At 39.8% G+C, this 20,311-nt stretch overlaps 1 protein-coding gene across 1 annotated transcript in view; it reads right to left on the bottom strand.

The window, feature by feature from the left end:
* Positions 1 to 347: 347 nt before the first annotated feature.
* The window catches only part of sypb (synaptophysin b), a 44,783-nt gene continuing 24,819 nt past the window's right edge, over positions 348 to 20,311 (bottom strand). The window contains exons 3-7 of the mRNA XM_034172991.1: positions 7,388 to 7,512; positions 4,727 to 4,925; positions 4,437 to 4,628; positions 4,035 to 4,347; positions 348 to 2,331 (exon numbers count right to left, since the gene is read on the bottom strand). Coding sequence (XP_034028882.1) covers positions 4,066 to 4,347; positions 4,437 to 4,628; positions 4,727 to 4,925; positions 7,388 to 7,512 — 798 coding nt within the window. The 3' untranslated portion in view covers positions 348 to 2,331; positions 4,035 to 4,065. The remainder of the gene's footprint in view (positions 2,332 to 4,034; positions 4,348 to 4,436; positions 4,629 to 4,726; positions 4,926 to 7,387; positions 7,513 to 20,311) is intronic.

Raw genomic sequence — 20,311 nt, 5'->3', positions numbered from 1 at the left:
ACAAACAAAAAAAAAGTTGGGATGGGGCAGTATATGGCTAGAAATATGGTAAAATGAATGAATGAAAAATAATCTTATTTCAAACAGGTAGCACTAATGACACTTTATTGCATTTACAGGTGCTGTCAACAGATGATTGTAATGATAAACAACAATGAAGTGCAGATCAGAATGAGATACAGACTGCTTTAGCGAGCCAGTGATGGTCAGCACACGATCATTCACTGAAACAGAACCACACAAAGACTTTTCTACCATTTTCACTATATTAGTAAAGTACTCAAGCTCTTTAAAAATGCAATAGTGATTGGTGATGAATTTGCAAGACAAGAAGTACACAATTTAACTGTCAATAGAATAAGTTCAAGTTTATTTCATTTTGTTTCACATGGATTCCATATAATAAGAATACATCAGAATTCTGGAGATTTTTCGATTCTTTTTTTTTTAATCTGACTTATCATTATCATAAATACTAATATGAATACATCATACACAATAAACACAGCACTATCCAAAGGCGTAGAGAGTATCACAAGACATCATTCACCACTAACAACAGAGTATATTTCATTTCAGCATATTTATAAGAGCTACAGTGGAAGAGAGAAAAAAAACAAGGGCAGGGAGGGGAGCACTTTTACACTGCCTGAATGAAACAACCTTGATTGTTTTTTGTTTGTTTTTTATTTATTTTATTTGGATTTTTAAAAAAGTGAATCTGCAATTTGGTGACGGCCCAGTGTACAGCTGATGACCAATTACTAACACCGGCAGAGGCAGTTATCACGCATTCTGATATCCATGTGGAGGATGTGCAGGACCGTAGTTTTCCGGAAAGAAATGATTATTGCACCACTGTGCTTGTGCTTCGTGTAGAGTATAGCAGAGCTCCTGTACGTGCTGTGCAGCAACCACTCTAAGGAATCAAACGTATCACTGGGCAGTCAAGCACTTTTCCTGCAGCCTGTCAAATTTAAGGGTTGTGTTAGAATATAAGGAGTACGATGCATGCACTAAGTGTAATCGTCTTCAGAAAGAGAAGCAAAAAAAAAAGGATTTGAAGATGCAGGAGAATTATAAGTGGAGGCATAGTCACGACCTAGCCAAGGTCTTCAATACACTTTGTTCTTACGTACTTACAGTTCATATTAATGTGTATTTCACAGATTACAATGCAATAATAAACACCGGTTAAAAAACTATATGACTCTCTTACAACTGTCTGGACCACATAAAAGGCAATCAAAACGAGACGAGTATCACCCACAAAAATTAGTTTGATGCCATCACATAAATCCCAACAAATAAACAAACACATAGCTAAACTGTTGTTCACTGCTCCGAGTCACAATTGTCATACTGGTAGCACACTACAGCAGTTTGTGAAACAGCACAATAAGTATGAGATGGTATCATGCTCATTAATTATCTTAACGCTATGCAGTTTGGACCTTATACGTCAGGATTTAAAATATTCTTTGTATTACAAGAATTTCCAAACAGTGATGTGTATTGGCGGAAAATACGTAGACAAAACAAAAATCGAATTAGGAATCAGACCACACTGCTATCACCTATTCACTGCTACAACTAGAAATACTCTATACATGGAGAATTATTTTCCTTTCGACCTTCTCATGATCACAACTATTCACTCTTTCATATTCTTTATGTTGATTAAACAAAACAGCATGATGAGGGAATTAAAAAATAGATGTCTATAGATTTTGAGATAAATAAATAAAATCCTCAATTTAAGAGAAGGAAATCAAAGGGCAAGGGCTAAATTATGTGAGCTCCTAAACAGGACCACAGTAAATGCAACTGAATAATTCTGCACTTAGCATTTGTTGTATAACAATGAATATGGAGTGCACAATTATTCAACTGTGTATATATAATAATATATATCAGCATGTTGATATTTACACAGCACAGACAAATACATTCTCCCAAGTTAAATATTACTACAATTTTCTTTTTCCATAAATGTAAGTCTTTTCCGTTACAAGATTTCTCTTAAATGTTCGTCAATGAATGTTTTGGTTTTGTATTCAAGTTTTTCTCGTATCACCAAACAGACAATCCTCTGTTGTCTTCTACAGTTAAATACGTCACGAGAATAAACATCATGTTACACCAAGGATTCCCCCCCCCCCCCTTTTTTTTTTAACCCAAAGATGTTCCCTCCCCGGGCCTCAACAAGTGTCGGTCCTCCGTGCGTCCCTCCCTCCGTAGGTCGACTCACAGGTACACAAACAGACAAACAGAGGAGTGTGGAAATGCAGACGGCGGAGGAGAGCCACACCCCAAAATCACAAGGTCACCCTGGACACGGGAAATACAGAAGCAAGAATGTGAAATTACATAAATTACAAGTTAAATGGACAAACAACTAGCGCACAACATTAACTAGCTAGCTATATAGCTGTAGGTATCTGTCTTTATCATAGACTGTACAGTAATACTGGATAAACCCGCCGTGATGTCACACACTGGTTGAGGTGGCTCTAGATGTCGCATCATGGCAGTGTCTGAGTCACTATCCTTGACTCCTTGTGTCACGATTTGATCAGTACCCCCGTCTGATTGGTCTCCCTGCCTTCACTGCGCATGCGTCATTTCGGAGCCTCAGCCACGATTAACCGATTATCGCCTCGTTTCTGCTTAAAACTGCACTCCAGTCATCATTTATCTCAGCAAAAGATATTTGAAGCTTTTGTACAACAATCATTTCCACATAAATTCTGAATTAATTCATAATAAAAGACGGGGGGGAGCAGACTGTGACACCGGAGCGTCTGAGTCTGACTCTCTGCACCCAAACTGATCAAAAGGAATAATGTGATTATTAACCATCAGATGACAAAGTAAAACCTCTTAAATCATTCTGAACTGCAGTTTTAAGCAGAAACAAAGCGATAATCAGTTAATCGTTGCTGACACTCCGAAATGACTCATGCACAGTGAAGGCGGGGGGACCGATCAGATGGGGGACCGCTCAGACCGCGAAATCAGCAAACCCATACATAGGTAAAGCAGTGGAGCATGGGCAAGACCGGTGTGACCTGTGTGGAACAAATGCCCATAGCTAAGGCTAACAAGCTAAATAAGTTGGGTTTGTGTTTCTTTAATGCATATAATTGTAAACTGGAGTTAGCCTGCATGTGGATATTAAAAACTATGACCGGCATATTGCCAACATGACCGAGGTATTGATAATTACTGTCTTCCTGTCACTGACAAGGGTGCTAAGGGTGCTAGCATACAAATGATATAATACAAAAATTTAACTCAACATAAATACTGAAGCACCGACTTCTTAAAGGGCCCATTAGTACAATTAACTGTGCAGCAAGCCACATTATCTCACATATTGATAATAAAATACCCAGAAAGGAAAAACACAGTTGCGTCAGCAGCTAGCAGCCATTGTTAGTGGCTCTTGCTAGTGAATGGACTGAGCACACTAACTGTCATTCACTGTGACCACACCCTAATTATTCGTAACTTTATGGCTTCAAATAGCTTAGACTTCTTATATTAGTTGTGTATTCAGTTGAACATGTTGACATAGAGCTCATTAAGGACTGAGCTGGTTTTAGAGTTCAGAGGGTTCAGAAACAGCATTTGGCAGGGATGTTTATATTTTTTGGTCCACCACCTCTGCCCATAAGGTGCTGTAAGGTAAGGTTAAAAAATATAAAGCAGCAAATACAGGCACTTTTAAAAATCCAGACATGTTAAAACAATGAATTAAACAAAAATCCAGTTCAGAAAGTTCTGATTCTATCAGTGTAATGGGGGTGGGAAAAGATGCTCTGATTATATGAGGTCCAAATATAACAGATCATTAAACCTGAGATGACATGGAGGTACAGGAGGTTATGGATAACTTCAATGTTTGAGTATTTTTCTGATCTGATGTGCAACATCATTCAAGAAAACAAAAATGGGTCAGAGACAGAGCCATGCCGGGTTTGGTAAATATATATACTGATTAGCACTGTGACCCACGTGTTTGTACTCACCATCCTGCAGCTGTGGTTTGAATGAATAGGTTCACATTTGATTAGAGTAGGAGGTGGGCTGCTGGTTATAGCCCTGGCTGTATCCTCCATCCTCATTGTATCCGCCCTGCTGGCCGTATTCGGGCTGGTACCCTCCCTGGGAGGCGGCGTAGGGGTCCTGCTGGTCGTAACCTCCCTGACCAAAGGAATCAGGGGCCGGCTGCTTTTCCTGCGATGGGACGTACGTTCCGGCAAAGGCAGCCATCCACCCAGTCTCCTTGAATACAAACCACAGGTTTCCTATCCACAGGATCAGGTTGATGAAGCCAAAAGCCTGCAGATCAGAAGGGTGTGCGGACGTCAGCAGTGTGGCAGCAAGTCGTCTCCTTACAGTTAATTCAATACAAAGCATCCAAGACCTACCACAGAGGTGTTGAGGCCAGACACCTTGGGTTCATAGATCTCACGGCAGCGGTTCTCTGGCACATCACAGGCTGAGATGAGAGTGATCACCGTCTCTGGATCAGTGGCTGTTTTCACATCTGACAACCCCTTAGCCCAAGCGCACGAAGAAACCAGCCACATGAAGGCAAATACTGCCGTCACTACGAAGTCCTGCAGATCAGCAAAACAACACCATCATTTTCATGTTTACCAAATATTAACTGTAATTAAGTGCATTTAAAAAGGAAAAAAGATCTGCACAAACTCACAATCTGGGCTCCCTTATTGTTCTCACGGTACTTCTCCAGGATGAAGCAGTACACGGCGAGGGCTGCCATGGAGTAGAGAAATGAAAAGACACCGATAGTGACGAAGAACTCGGCTGAGGAGGAGTAGTCTCCAACCAGGAACAGACGCTCGGGGTTTCCTCCCTTACAGGTCGGTGCATCAAAGTAAATCTGATGGAGCCTGAGAAGATGTGCATGACCAAGTGGTCGCATTACTACTGGAAATACTGTGACATGCATGTCAATACACATTACAACAAATTAGTCCTGCAACATATTTGAATTGTGGCAAAAAAAAAAAAAAAAAATTTTATCATCTCTAAGAAACAAATGCAGAATGTTTTACCAACAGACCAAAATATCAGTGTTTTATTGCAAAGAGGATTCTTTATTAAACTGTTTACTATGTAAATTATTAAGTATATTTACTTCAAGATATATGATCCAACATGCAACAAAACAACTACAAAAAAATCCTACATAAAATTAAATGAATAGATAAAGTGATTAAAGGGGTTGTGTTGTGAATTTTTAACTACCATTTATAGTTCAATATAATCTGGCTTCATTGTAAACATCCTCAAAGTCCCACATTTCTGCACCTGTTTATGTAAAAACTACACTTTATAATACAAATTGAGGCTTGCAACAGCTCATTTTAGATTTCTGTGACATATGTTACAAAATTCCATATCTAAACTCCTGTTTGGTCTAAGACACAGAGCATGGTCAGCAGGAGGTGTTTTCCATTTAAAGCAAGAGGTACAGGAGCAAGTGTGTTCTTAGAGAACAAACAAATTGATTAATTGAAAACAAATAAACTGATGTTTTAAAATGCACGACCTCAGTGTCAGAGAGGTATTTTTATTATTCCACACCCACTGACCAATATTAGCTTTTAAAAAAGGTCTGTAACACAATACTTTAAGTTTAGCTTCAGTAAAGAGGTGTACTTAAATCAAATCAAATCAAATCAATTTTATTTATATAGCGCCAAAACACAACAAACAGTTGCCCCAAGGCGCTTTATATTGTAAGGCAAGGCCATACAATAATTACGGAAAAAACCCCAACGGTAAAAACGACCCCCTGTGAGCAAGCACTTGGCAACAGTGGGAAGGAAAAATTCCCTTCTAACAGGAAGAAACCTCCAGCAGAACCAGGCTCAGGGAGGGGCAGTCTTCTGCTGGGACTGGTTGGGGCTGAGGGAGAGAACCAGGAAAAAGACATGCTGTGGAGGGGACTTACTTCCAGGCCACAGACACAAAGCTTCACATTTTTGTAATAATATTAGTCATTTTTACCCAAGGCCATCAAATATGGCCATCAGGTATTGCAAAGGCTTTTCATCCGTCCATCTGTATGTGCTCAGTTATTACTGCCAGAGTTTTCAAATTCACAGGGAGCATTCTTGGGATACAGACCTTGGACAAGTTCAAAGATGGCTTACCTTGATATATATTAAGAAGTATTTTAAAAGGTTAAAAAGTCACATTCTGTTTCAATCTGTTCAGTTTTGTTTTTGAGTCGCAGGTGTGACAGCCAGTCAGAGTAGAGATGCACCGTAATGTCAGTAGTCTCTCCAAAATCGCTTTGTTTTGTGTGTTTATATACATGTTTCTCATATATTATCTAAAAGCTAGCGAGAAATAAACACTTATAAAACTGAAAGCACTGTTTTTTGGAACCTAATAACACCTCTGAACTTATTTACAAGAGATTTTGCGGCTGTTATGATGGTGAGAATCACAGGCTGGTAGCTAGCTGTAAAACTATGTTTCATTTGTGTGTAAATATATCCTCTTTGTCATATATTATGTAAAGGCTAGTGAGAAATAAACACTTCTAAAACTGAAAATGCTGTTTTTGTAACCTGATAACATCCCTAGAGTCATTTACAAGACATTTTGCAGAGGCTAGCGTGCATGCTAACTTTCGCTAACTCAAAGCTAACTTTCTATTGACTTAAATTTGTCTGATTAACACCTGCAAATGCACAGAGGGTGAGTTACAAATATTCTTTGATTTGCACAACTTCCGTCTTAAAACGTAAGTATATTGTTTATGATTGATTGATTGATTGATTGACAGAGGGGCTTTATTAAACATGTACAAACTGTACATAAGACAATAGGATCTTAATAATTAATTAGACAACCGCAAATTCTATAGAACATAATGCTCATACGGTCGAGGGTATTTTAGCATTGCGTTATTTTTAAAGGATTATTTGTTATTAAATATGTTACACATCCTGAAGGATCTGTAGGACACTACAGTTGCATGAACCAACCTTTAAAAAGCTCATTTTAAAACTGGATTTTTAATTTAATTATTTGCAGGTAGCTTCCTTGTGTTAACATTAACATTAACAGATAATATTTCAATCAGCCAGCTCACAGGAATGTCTGCCTCAGTCTGCGCATGTGATATCTTAAAATGTCCAGGATGTAGTTTTACTGAATTTTGTGGACAGATGGTCCTTGGATCAAGGAAGAGTTCATTAAATTTTGAAGGCTGTTGTTTTCAGGCTTCACCAACACCTTAGTGATTTAATCAGACACTATGGACTACAGCGGCGTGCTTTAGCCGTTCAGTCTACAGTAAACACAGGTGACATTAGTGACCAGAGTTAATACTGACCTGAACGGATATACAAACTCTACCTCTATGCCTAGGTCACTCTCCGACCGGTTTTTACACTCCACACTCATCTTGAACATGCCCGAGTAACTGCCACATGTCGAGAAGGCGAAGATTGCAAAGATCTACAGGAGAAACAGGAAAGAAAAGGCAGAGTGAAACAAAAGAGAAACTGTTCAAGACTCCTCCAGTGGCCTCTGGCTTCTCACATATCAACACGATTTAAAGTAAAATGGTAAATGGTAAATGGACTGCATTTATATAGCGCTTTTCCATCTGCATCAGACGCTCAAAGCACTTTACAATTATGCCTCACATTCACCCCGATGTCAGGGTGCTGCCGTACAAGGCGCTCACTACACACCGCGAGCAATAGGGGATTAAAGACCTTGCCCAAGGCCCCTTAGTGATTTTTCCAGTCAGGTGGGGATTTGAACCCAGGATCTTCTGGTCTCAAGCCCAACACCTTAACCACTAGACCATCACCTCCCAAAGTAAAAAAAAGTTTTGGTTTTTTTTTCCTTCATGCATGAGGACACACTGTGTAGTCAACAATTGACACACTAGTGTTACTTGCAGTTCACACAGACAGCGACAGTTTCTCCATCCGCATTGTCTCCAGTACCTCCTTCAATCTGGTGATCATCTGAAAATTTATTTTACAATTTAGTGATTTGGTTTCATGAAATCCCACAATGGCTTAAAACAGACAAACAAACAGAGTACAAGAAAATGTTTTCACCTAACTTTTTGAAACAATAATCCAAAGTATGAGGATATTCTGTTGGTTTAATGACTATTTAAAACCAGTTAAAGAGAGATAAAGTGGGTTGGCCTGCAAAATAATAATAATAATACATTTAAAAAAAATGCATTATGGTATTGTAATATTCTCCATGTTTGAAACTTTAAAATATAATTTGTGATGGTTTCCACTTCTTTTATACTTTTGCATTTTCAGATCTTTGGAGCTTCAGGTCTTCTGGCCTTCAAAGTTCAGAAATCAAAGGAAATGTTACAGGAAGTGACACATTTTAAATATGGGCAATTCCATGTCATGGCTGTTACCATAGACATTATAAACATTGACACGTTCATGGACTGCCGCTGCCTATTGAAGCTGACGTATCAGCGCGGCCGCCATCTTGGATGTGTCCCCCAGTGTATTTATTTGTACTGCGGAAGGTGTATCCCAAACTACAATAATCCATAACTCCCAGAATTTTTACCTGATTTTCCCATGGTTTAGTTTGTTAGAAACAGCAGAGTTTCAGTTACGATACAGGATGCTGTCACACATTAAAAATATGTACTTTCATGCAGAAAGGCTTTGTCTTATGCTCTTTAACAAAGACATATGCTATGGCATATAGATAAATGTATAAATGACTTAATTTTCATTTGAATTTATTTCTCTCTGTCTCTCTCTCTCTCACACAAACACACACAGAACATCACTTATTACTAATTTCCTCTGCTTCGCTCACCAGGTTTTGTTACAAAGGTGAACATTTTTTTCAAGGACAGGAAAAGCAAGCAATATAATCCCAGGTCATTCCAGGGTCTTAAACTACCTTGTTAGGCTTGCAACTGGGGCTGGAGAGCTAAAACCCTTGAAAAAGAACTGTTTTGCACAAAAGCGCGTAACAAGTGGATAGAAATGCGTACAAATGCACTCTTCCTTTTGCCACATTAACAAAAATTCGCTTAAGAGTTGCGATACTAGTTGGATGGAAACACAGCTAATGAGAGAGAGTACCAGTTCCTGCTGTAATAATGTTACACATAAGTACTATTTATTACCATGACATTATATTACAAATGGTAAAATAACCAAAATTATCATTCAATCTCATTTATGAAAGGTAATCCCATGCAATCTGCTTTCTATACTGCACCGGTTATTGCAAACATAAGCAGCACAAAATATCGGCATATTTGCTCACTCTCCATTGACTCTGGTTGACTCTGGTGCCAGCCTAGCACTGGTACCACAGTCTCTTATACAAAGAGACTGGTAGCGTGTTTTTGAAAACATGGTTGTCATTGGTCCATCTGATACGTCGGCCGCTATTGGCTATCACGCCACGCTCTGTGATTGGCAGTGGCGTAACAGCCAAAAATGTAAATTGGTTCTCCTCCAGAGACTGTGCTACGTTGTAAACAAAGGCTGCAGCCAATCAGAGAGCGGCGTGTCTCAGCCAATCAGCAAAATATCCGAATCCTGACTAAATGTCACATGCTCAAATAACCCGATACCAACTCCTTTGCATTGGCTGGAGGAGTGGAACCAACTTAGTGCCAGCCTATTGTGAAGAGACCCATCCAATATGGCGGCGATGCTGGATTACGTTGCAGCAAGTCATGAGACGTCTACGTATATAATGTCTATGGCTGTTACCACTTTCAAAGGTCCTGCTGTGTTCTAGTCAAATAATAAAATAATTACATAAAATAAAGACATATAGAACTATGAATGCTGGGAAACAATTTCTAACCTGGTTTCAATGTGTAATTCAAACAAATCAAATAAAGTGAGATTAGTATGTTTTGCCGCTGGTACTAACATGTTTAAAATGAGTGAATAAATAAGCTAGCATCTGGTTTAAACCAGTTTCAACACATCTGAAGCAGTTCAAACCAGCCTGTCTTTGGCATACAAGAATCGAAACATGGTTCATAGTCAGTATAACACAAAAGAATCAAAACTTGACAGACTTGAGAATCTTGAACAAGTAATATTTTTATCTTATTGTAGGGTTATTTCTGGCACCGTTATGTTGCAGCAGTGGATACAGCTCAGCGTTGTTCTTCATCTTCCAAATGGCAAACTCTCTCATACAGCAGATTAGATAAATCAGACTATTTATACCACACCCTCCCCGCACAGCAGACCAGATCCTATTGGAGGGAAAATCCAACTATTAATCTGACGTTCTACCATCTGTCACCAAATACTGACGTACAAGCTGTTGCAAAGCAAAAGAACAGACTTCACAGCCACGCCCTCACGTGTGACCTGTAGAATGCCCACTGACCACACAACGCCACCTTCTTATACACTCGTTTCACATTCACAACAACACATATGAGAGTCACGGGGTCTTTTACTGGATTTATCTTTCAAAGATATTTCACTCATCCATCTCCGTCTCTTTTAGGGTTTTTGTTGTTGTTGTTGTTTCTAATGTCCAACATCATCTCCACACTGCTGCTGTCTAAAATGAGGAATTCCTAGAAATTCCGTCCCTTCAGCTGCTCCCTTGTTTTCACTTGGCGTCACCACAGCAGATCCAAGGTGATTGATTTAGCACAAGTTTTACGCTGAATGCCCTTCCCGATGCTACTCCACATTATATGGAGAAATGTGGCTGGGGTGGGGTTTGATTTGAGAATCTTCTGGACTTAAACCAAGCCCACTAACCACTTGGCCACCACACCTAATTTATTTGCAAGAATCCCCCGCAAAGTCCCTCTATTAAATAAGAAACATGTGCAGAAGAGGTTACAATTTGCCAAAGAACACATCAACTGGCCTAAAGAGAAATGGAGGAATATTTTGTGGACTGATGAGATTAAAATTGTTGTTTGTGGGTCCAAAGGCCGCAGACAGTTTGTGAGAGGACCCCCAAACTCTGAATTCAAGCCACAGCTCACAGTGAAGACAGTGAAGCATGGTGGTGCAAGCATCATGATATGGGCATGTTTCTCCTACTACGGTGTTGGGCCTATATATCGCATACCAGGTATCATGGATCAGTTTGGATATGTCAACATACTTGAAGAGGTCATGTTGCCTTATGCTGAAGAGGACATGCCCTTGAAATGGGTGTTTCAACAAGACAATGACCCCAAGCACACTAGTAAATGAGCAAAATCTTGGTTCCAAACCAACAAAATTAATGCCTCGCAGATGTGAAGAAATCATGAAAAACTGTGGTTATACAACTAAATACTAGTTTAGTGATTCACAGGATTGCTAAAAAAAAGCAGTTTGAACATAACAGTTTTGAGTTTGTAGCGTCAACAGCAGATGCTACTATTATTGTGAACACCCCCTTTTCTACTTTTTTTTACTAATAGTCCAGTTTCATAGCCTTAAGAGTGTGCATATCATGAATGCTTGGTCTTGTTGGATTTGTGAGAATCTACTGAATCTACTGGTACCCTGTTTCCCATGTAACAATAAGAAATATACTCAAAACCTGGATTAATCTTTTTAGTCACATAGCACTACTATTATTCTGAAGACTACTGTATGAGGTAGTATTTAAAAGTATAGATTCTGCATTTACAATTATTACCCAAGGCCATCAAATATTCTCCTCAGGTATTGTGAAGACTTTACGTCCATCTGACCGTCTGTCTGTGCTCACTATAAGTCCAGTCCTATTCCTGCCAGTCTTCACATTCACAGGGAACATTCTTGGGACACACTCCTTGCACAAGTTCAAAGATGGCTAACCTTGATTTATTTTAAGACGTATTTTAAGAGGTTAAAATGTCACATTCTGTTTCAATCTGTTCCATTATTGTTTTATTGTTTTATATTTTATTTATTTACTTATCTGAGTGGCAGAATTGACAGCCAATCAAAGTGGAGTGGCACCGTGACATCAGTGGCAGGTCTCTCTAAAAACGCTTCATATATTATCAGTTATCAAGTTGTTCACCAATGAATATGGCTTTATACACACTGAAGAAAACCATACACCCTGAGGCCGAAGAAATAAGCACTTCTAAAACTGAAAATGCTGTTTTTGTAACCCGATAACACCTTTAGAGTGAAATTACATTTCGCGGACGTCAGCGTGCAGGCTAACTCAAAGCTAACTTCCGCTCTTCTCAAAAGCTCATAAAACGAAATATTGCTTGATTGATTGATAGAGGGGCTTTATTGAACATGTTCAAATTGTAAGTAAGACAATATTACATCATAATACAATATTAATGTAACTATATATATATATATATATATATACACACATACACACACACACACACACACAAATTAAACAACTGCAAATCATAAAGAAAAGAATGCTCCTATGGCCGAGGGTATTTTAGCATTGCATTGTATTTTACTAATTTAACCGATGGACATTTTAAGAGTGTTGCTATCCATCAGTGCTGTCAGCCACCTTAAATCTGATGTCAAAATTGAATAAAAACCAATAGTATACAAATAATGAATGTTTATGAGTTCAATGGTATGAATATTTCATGAGGTGAAAGCTGGAACATACCATTCAACGAGGCGAAGTATGTTCCAGCTTTCACAGAATTGAATATTTGTTCCATTGAAAGAATATAAAAACATTCATTCTTTGTTTTATATCACGGCTAAAATAGATCCTTGTCATTTGGTATTTTATTAATTTATAAACAACAGAAAAGAGACTTACCAGACTCACCAGTTCTCCTTTGCCTACAGAGGATGGAGTGGTTTCTTCTGAAAACAGCTCTCTTCTGTTTGCAGAGGGAAGTAGGAAACTTTTAACAGGTAGGTCTCAACTGCTTTTAAGTTTTAAAAATGTTTTTCACTGTTCAGCTTGGTTTACTACGTAATCGGTCTAAAAGCTATCGGTCGGCAATTCATCGGAAGATAATTAGTCCGATGATGGTTTTCAAAGTTATCTAAAAAGATAATCCGATAATGAAAACATTATCTTCGATAATTATCTGTTATCGGATTATCGGAAGTGTGCCCACCACTGTGTGTGTGTGTGTGTGTGTGTGTGTGTGTTACAAGAATTAGCAGCGTCAGTTAGCTCAATCAAATCATCATGTCGTTGTCCCGCGTCCACACACATCAACCGGGTCGGCGCTTGTGCACAAAAAAAGACTGTGTACATCTTCAGTGCAGCGAAAAAAAAATCACGTCAGAAATTAGTCCAGCTTTTCATTCTTTCTTCCTGCTAACAGCCTCCAGACAGTGCAGTGGAGTTGTTTTGTGTGTGCATGCACGCGTTGTGTGTGTGGGCGCTCTGTGCATGTGCATGCGTGTGTGTGTGTGTGCACGTGTGCAGAGTGCAATGGTACCAAACGTATGGAAACAAATTTGCACAAATTGCACTCTAAATGCAATGCAACACAAATGGGATGAATTAATCCATGTCATGTGACATACAAAGCACCAATCAAATGACAAGGATCTACTCAGTCATTATATAGTAGCCGATAATGAATTCAGATGGTGGGGGCCACCTTTAAGAGGTGCGTGGCGACAGATGAGTAGAAGGAGGAATGACTGAGGAGAAAAACCACAGCAGCCAGAAGGAGAACAGGAATGCTGGCACACTGAATGTCAGCTGCCATGGTAACACTGTTGCCAGTCTCACAGAGACGAAGCAGAGGATGGTACCCCACCCACCACCACCCCACCCCCTCCTGGTGTGCCCAATAGGTGTCAGCTTGTGTGAGTCTGAGGAGACACACACACACACACACACACACACACACACACACACACACACACACACACACACACACACACACACACACACACACACACACACACAGCCATGCAAACTATCCGTCTGCTGCATTTGTCACGCTGTGTCTCTTTATCTTTCTAACACCTAAAAACCAACCCACACACCTCATAGCACACAGCCGGCACCTTTAAATCTGACTACTTGTTATTACTGATGTACCTAGACAACACCATACTAACATTGTTTTTTTTTGGGGGGGGGGGGGGTTTGGGGGGGGTATTGTAATAGCTTAAATGAATGAATAAATAAACCAGATGAACTTACATGAAAAAAATCTACATTACCATGCACACGTCTTTTGGGTGGGTTAACAAAATCATAACAGCAATGAAAAACATCTGAACTTAACATAATTTATCATCAGAAATTCTACTGTAAGCATTAAAGACAAAAAACAAAAATATGCGATTACTTCCCTTTATTTTAAATCTGAATTCTTTTGAATAAAACTATCACGATGTTTTACATATAGGCGGCTTTAGGTTTTAACTTGATGGGGCTCCAGCACCCACCCCAAAGTATTTCAGCAGACCCAGCATATCCTCACCCAAAAATTAACAATAGCCTTTGAAAATTTTATGTGCAGAATCCACTTTGGTGACCCTTAACGGGGGGGGGGGGGGGGGGGGGGGGGGGGGTAGCCAAAAGATGAACAACAAGATGGAAAAGTAAGTAAATTCACACCACTCACAAAATGCAAGATGTATTTGTTTTTTGTTTGTTTGGGGTTTTTATTCACTTTGCCTTAGTTTCCAAGAATGATTAAAATACTAGGCTAAATAGTTTTTATTAAACAACTCCATTCAGGAACCAAAAAATGTTAATATATGAGCAACAGGAGGGTGATAGTCCAACACTTAGAAAGAGTGAATATCTTAAAGGTGAGCAGTGTCTATCTTCACTGTGTGGATTGTTGGTAGCTGTGGAGTTTTCTCTTCTTCTGCATGTATGTGTTTGCATATTTTTCTAAGTTAATTTCAATTCAATTTAATCAGCTTATAAAGCGCCAAATCACAACAAAAGCCGCCTCAAGGCGCCTCACACAGAACAGTTCAATATAAAATGTAAAATAAATAAGTAAATCTAATATATAAAATATAATAAATATAATAATTAAAAAATTCAAATACATAATTAAAAACAGAAGTAAAAGAATAAAACAGATAAAAAAGTAAAAGCTATTCAGAAGAAAGAGAATAAAAATAGGTTTTAAGTCTTGACTTAAAAATGTCCACGGACTCCGACTGCCTCACGGTTGCAGGAAGACTGTTCCACAGAGAGGGTGCACGATAAGAAAAAGCTCTTTGACCTGCTGAGTTCTTCTTCACCCTGGGAACACAGAGTAATCCCGCATCCTGAGACCACAAAACCCGGGAATTCGTAAGTTGCATTTGTGTCATGCGAAAAGAGTAGCTGCCATCATTTTTACATGACAGCTATTTTTCATTTTATCTGTTGTGTATTATGAGTAAGTGGTATAGAAAATAGATGGATGTTGTCTGTAATTATGTATAATGTTTATGGAAGTAGCAACATAAATGTAGTAGGTGCTTTAAATATGCTTTACAAGCAAGGTTGGGTAGGATTACAAGTAATCCAAATGTATGTACATACATACATGTAATCCACATGTATTCTTTCAAAGTAATCCTACCCAACCTTGTTTACAAGGAGTACTTGCATATTTACTAAAAAAATCGGGCTCCTCCACCCATCATTAAATAGTAACGCCCCATGTAGCCCCACAAAGAAAAAAACTCTACAGCCGCCACTGGTTTTACAAGAACACTGTGTTATTATGTAGTTTTTACTCTCTGTTCAGTGCCTTTGTGGAATCTTCCATTGGGCTCCAAACCTACAATGTAATCATGTTTTTATTTATCTGAAAACATCTGTTATTTATCATGTTTTTTAAGAATAAAATATTCTGAATTCTCATAAGACAGGTGGTGCCCAAGCGGTTCATGCACTTGTTTTCAGAGCAGATGGTTCAAGACCACTCCTGCCCATGGTCTGTGTAATGTGGAGCTGCATCAAGAAGGGCAACTGGCATAAAATAATGTGCCAAATCAACATGCATATCCATAATGGATCTGCTGTCACGACCCCAAGTGAAAAAGGGAGAAGCCGAAAGAATTTATTTTACACTGTGAAGTCTAACGTTGGGATTTACTTGAAAGAAGCTGGGAAACCACCTTACTTTATTCAAGCCAACTAGAAGTAAGATCTTCATTTAAAAGTTTACTTATTTGTGTAGGATTTAGTTGGTTTCTTAGTATAAATGGAGCATTTATAACCATCTGTTCATTACCTGTAAGAATGATTCTGCATGTTTTATGAGCTTAGAATGAACCCTGAACATCTACATGGGAGTGGGCCTCCTCATGGAGACCACCAAGTTGCACCATGAAGTTGATTCAAATGTCCAGAAGGAAAATACTTACTCAACCCTTCGCATTTTGCAGTGCAGCCAGAAGACTGGATAAAAGAAGATGAGTTAGGGGTTGCTCCCCTAAATACTGTTGACTGGTTACTCATGCATACATATCGTTTATCACAAGAAAAGGAAGCATGAAGCTTCCTTGTCAAAGAAGCAAAAATGTGAAGGGAAACAAAATAGTGACTAGTGACTGTATAATGCAATCTGCAACCTCGCCACTAGATGACACCAACTCCTACACACTGTAGCTTTGAAAAAAAGTGAGACAATCCATTGCCCAACTTTCATAAAGTACACAGGACGTTAGAATTGATAACATAGATAAAATTGTCTTTTAAAGTGTGTTTACACATAAGCAAGACGCGTTACGAATGTCATTTTTCTGTCATTCGTGACACATTCCTGACATTCTTAATGTGACTTAACGCATCTGAATATGTTTCTTAATAGTGCGTGTTGGTGCGTGATATTCTTGATATTTGTGGTTTTTGCCTGTCAAAAAATCTTCCACGAATGTCACACACCACCCTCATTTTGTCTCACGTCGTGGAGGTCGCAACTGAGCGTATTGATCCGTCTTGATGAGTATTGATCCTTAATAGAACGTGACAACGTTCGTAGTGGTTCCTGTGATGGTTCTTGGAGCCCAAACTGTCACGCATTATTACGAAGTGACACGGAAACTGTCGAGTTTTGACACGACTTGTAACGCGGTGTCACATTTCACTGTGCGCCACGGCGAATCAGTTTTCTGTCACGTGCGCTCCAAATGTCGTTCCACAGTTCCTGCTGAAGCTTCTCAGGACGCTCCTGCAGGTGTTCCACCTGCTGTTGTAACCGATGAGCGGGAGAACGAGTCTGAGCAACCAGAGGTGCGAGTGGAGACTCACGTTCTGCCAGACATCTCTGCACCTCCTCCAGTCTGGCGGAGGAAGAAGCGTGCGCACAATTAAACCCTGCTGCACCGCATTCAGTTTGATTGCTGACACCAAGTCGGCTAAAAGTCAAATTTCAGTGCTCTTCAGCGCGCTCCTGCAGGTGTTCCACCTGCTGCATGCGCCTGATGTTTGGGAAAATGCACGAGACGAGACCCGCATGAAGCCACACATCTGGCTCTGTCCTTCTCCTCCTCCTCCTCTCTGCGCCACTCCATGGCACAGAGCCCAACTACGCATGCAGTCACAAAGTTCTTCTGAAAAACTGGAGCGATCTGAATTCGGTTGGATGAATATGGGTGTGTGTGTGGAGCCAATTCACCTCGTTCACAACGTGACAGAACTTAACGATGCGCTGTTACGCGCAATAGCGCACGATAGCACGTAACAACACGGAACACTATTCTTGACCATGCGTAATGGTTCTTGATAGTTCTCCGGCAGCATGTGCCATTAATCGTAACGTGTGGTAACAGGTTGCAGCAGTTCCTGAGGACACCTGACGCCTCTGCCCCGAATAATCATATTCGTGATCAGCGGCCAAGAATGTGTACTTCGTGGCATTCGTGACTTGTCGTCGTTATGTGTAAACGCAGTATAACATTTGATTTATTGATTTTTTACACAAATCTTTCAAACTTCAACCTTTACTGACATGCTAATAAAAGCATCAAGAGATTCAGTTTTGTATAGTAAAACCTGCCCTCCAATGGTCTTATGTAACTGTAATTGTTTGTCAATGCAATTATCTGTCCATTTCCACAATTTGAGTCTTATTTCAGTCTTATTAAAGTATCACATAAAATAACAAGAGTAACAATTGGCTGCAGATAGTCACCCCCTAATTAGTTCCTCGTGCTTGATTATTGTAAAAACTGTGACATATGTATTTCTGCCCGCAACATCTTGATCTGATCAAAAGCAATTTCACGCAGATTAATAGGCATTAGTGAGATGATGTTCCACTTTTTTCTATTTTCATATTAGCACTGGGCCATTTTTAATCACTTTGTTTCTGTCAGTGGCAAATAATTGATTGAGAAATACCAGGATCCACCTGGATCTGACAGAGCCATGGTGACACACTTATGCAAATTATTTTTTAATATGTGCAAATGCGCACCACTCTATTCAAACCCCTCCCCTTTTCCTTCACAATGTGATCCAAAAATAAAAAATAAAAAATCACAATGACACAAAAACACACTTAAGCTCTATAAGCTTTCATACTCAGTGCCTGAACGGCAAAAAACCCAGAAGCTACAACAGAATCAACCACCTTTATTACACAGCTGGGAGTATAAGGACGAGAGCCAGGAGGGCCTTTCACCTCTGCAGAAACAAGCACTTGTGTGTGTTCGCATGCTATGAGTCAGGCAGCTGAAATTTTAATGCGGATGGAATTCACGCTCAACATGGCAGAGTTGTGCTGTCGGGGTCGAGGCATGAGGCTCGGCTCTGCATCAGCTTTATTTGGGAACGCAATGTCATCTAACATCTATCAAATCTAAGTTTTGTCAGCACTCTTCCCTAGAGAGAGAGAAAGAGAGAGAGGGAGGGGGGTGGTTGAGCTCTCATGCAAGATGCTGTTTATGGTATAAAATAAGGCGAGATGATTTGTTTCCACGGAACAATCTGGAAAAAAATAGAGGGGTGGCTCCTTCTAGAAACACTGTTGCTGGTTGTGCATGCCCATATTCATCCGCGAAGAGCAGCAGCTCCTCCTCTCCTCACGTAGAGGCTCATCTGATGGATGATTCATGGGCCCCGGCCTTCTAAGCTTGCCAGCTGATTGGATGTTGGCTTGCTGTAACCCAGGTAGACCATGAGGAGGAGCTGGGACACACACACAGCTCCAGGGAAGGACTTTGAAATCACGCCTCTGACCGCTCTGTGGCATATTTGCACAGCGTGTTCCACTGTTGGAGCTGCAGGTTTTCATCTGTTAAACCTAGGAGCAGAGGTGTAGCAAAGATTTATGCGGCCCAGGGACAGGTGGTGACAGCTGAAGACCACCAATGCCAAATGTTCTTTGGCAGGTTCTTTAAAAAATACGTAAAGTTGGATGTCTCTGACCTTTCTCACCCTGATTGTCAAGATCCTTTTTTTCCTCTTTGGATGACTTTGAAAAAACAATTCACGTGTTTATTTCCTGTCGGCTTGATTACTGTAATTCATTATTCACGAGTTTGATCGACATTAGTCATATATCTATAGCTTAGTTTTTAACAATCACACACGAAACTGAGACCAAGAGCCTGATCTTTTATCCAGCACAACACAAGTAGCAGTCCCAGTGTACAACCAACACAGTGGACATTTTCGCACTCAGTGCCCAAGTCTTGTAGATAGCTAGTAGAATTGTGCTCATCTTTTGTGCCCATGAGTGTGTTAGTTTTAAAATGATGAGGCAAAGGCCTGGTAGATTGCTCTTATGAGGATACAGAAAGCCTCTGCATCACTGATCACTAAAAACCTGGTCTAAAGCTGAGTATACACTCTAAAAAAGTGAAAGTGGGGCCATTTTTTTAATTACTGTAACTTGTTACACCTAAATGGATTATTCATTAATTCATTCATCTTCTACCGCTTAGTCCAATTAAGGGTCGCGGGGGGCTGGAGCCTATCCCAGCAGTCATAGGGCGCAAGGCGGAGTACACCCAGGATAGGACGCCAGTCTGTCGCAGGGCCACAAACAGACAAACAAACACAGGCATACCCACAAACACCTACGGAAAATTTTAAAGATTCCAATCCACCTAACCCGCATGTCTTTGGATGTGGGAGGAAACCGAAGCACCAGGAGGAAACCCACGCAAACACGGGGAGAACATGCAAACTCCACACAGAAAGGCCACGGGAATCGAATCCATGACCTTCTCGCTGTAAGGCAACAGTGCTATCCACTAATCCACCATGCTGCCCCCTAAATGGATTAGTTTCTCTTAAAATATATTCATGACTTAAGTATTCAACGATATTGTAAATATACTTTGATCTAAAGAAATATATTTAGATGTAACAAATTGCACTGTTGTTTTGAAAAGTTGAT

This window comes from Thalassophryne amazonica, chromosome 6 (genome assembly GCF_902500255.1).
Source record: "Thalassophryne amazonica chromosome 6, fThaAma1.1, whole genome shotgun sequence".
Taxonomy (NCBI): domain Eukaryota; kingdom Metazoa; phylum Chordata; class Actinopteri; order Batrachoidiformes; family Batrachoididae; genus Thalassophryne; species Thalassophryne amazonica.
Note: the sequence above shows the minus strand (reverse complement) of the source record. Positions and strands in the feature narration are given on the sequence as shown.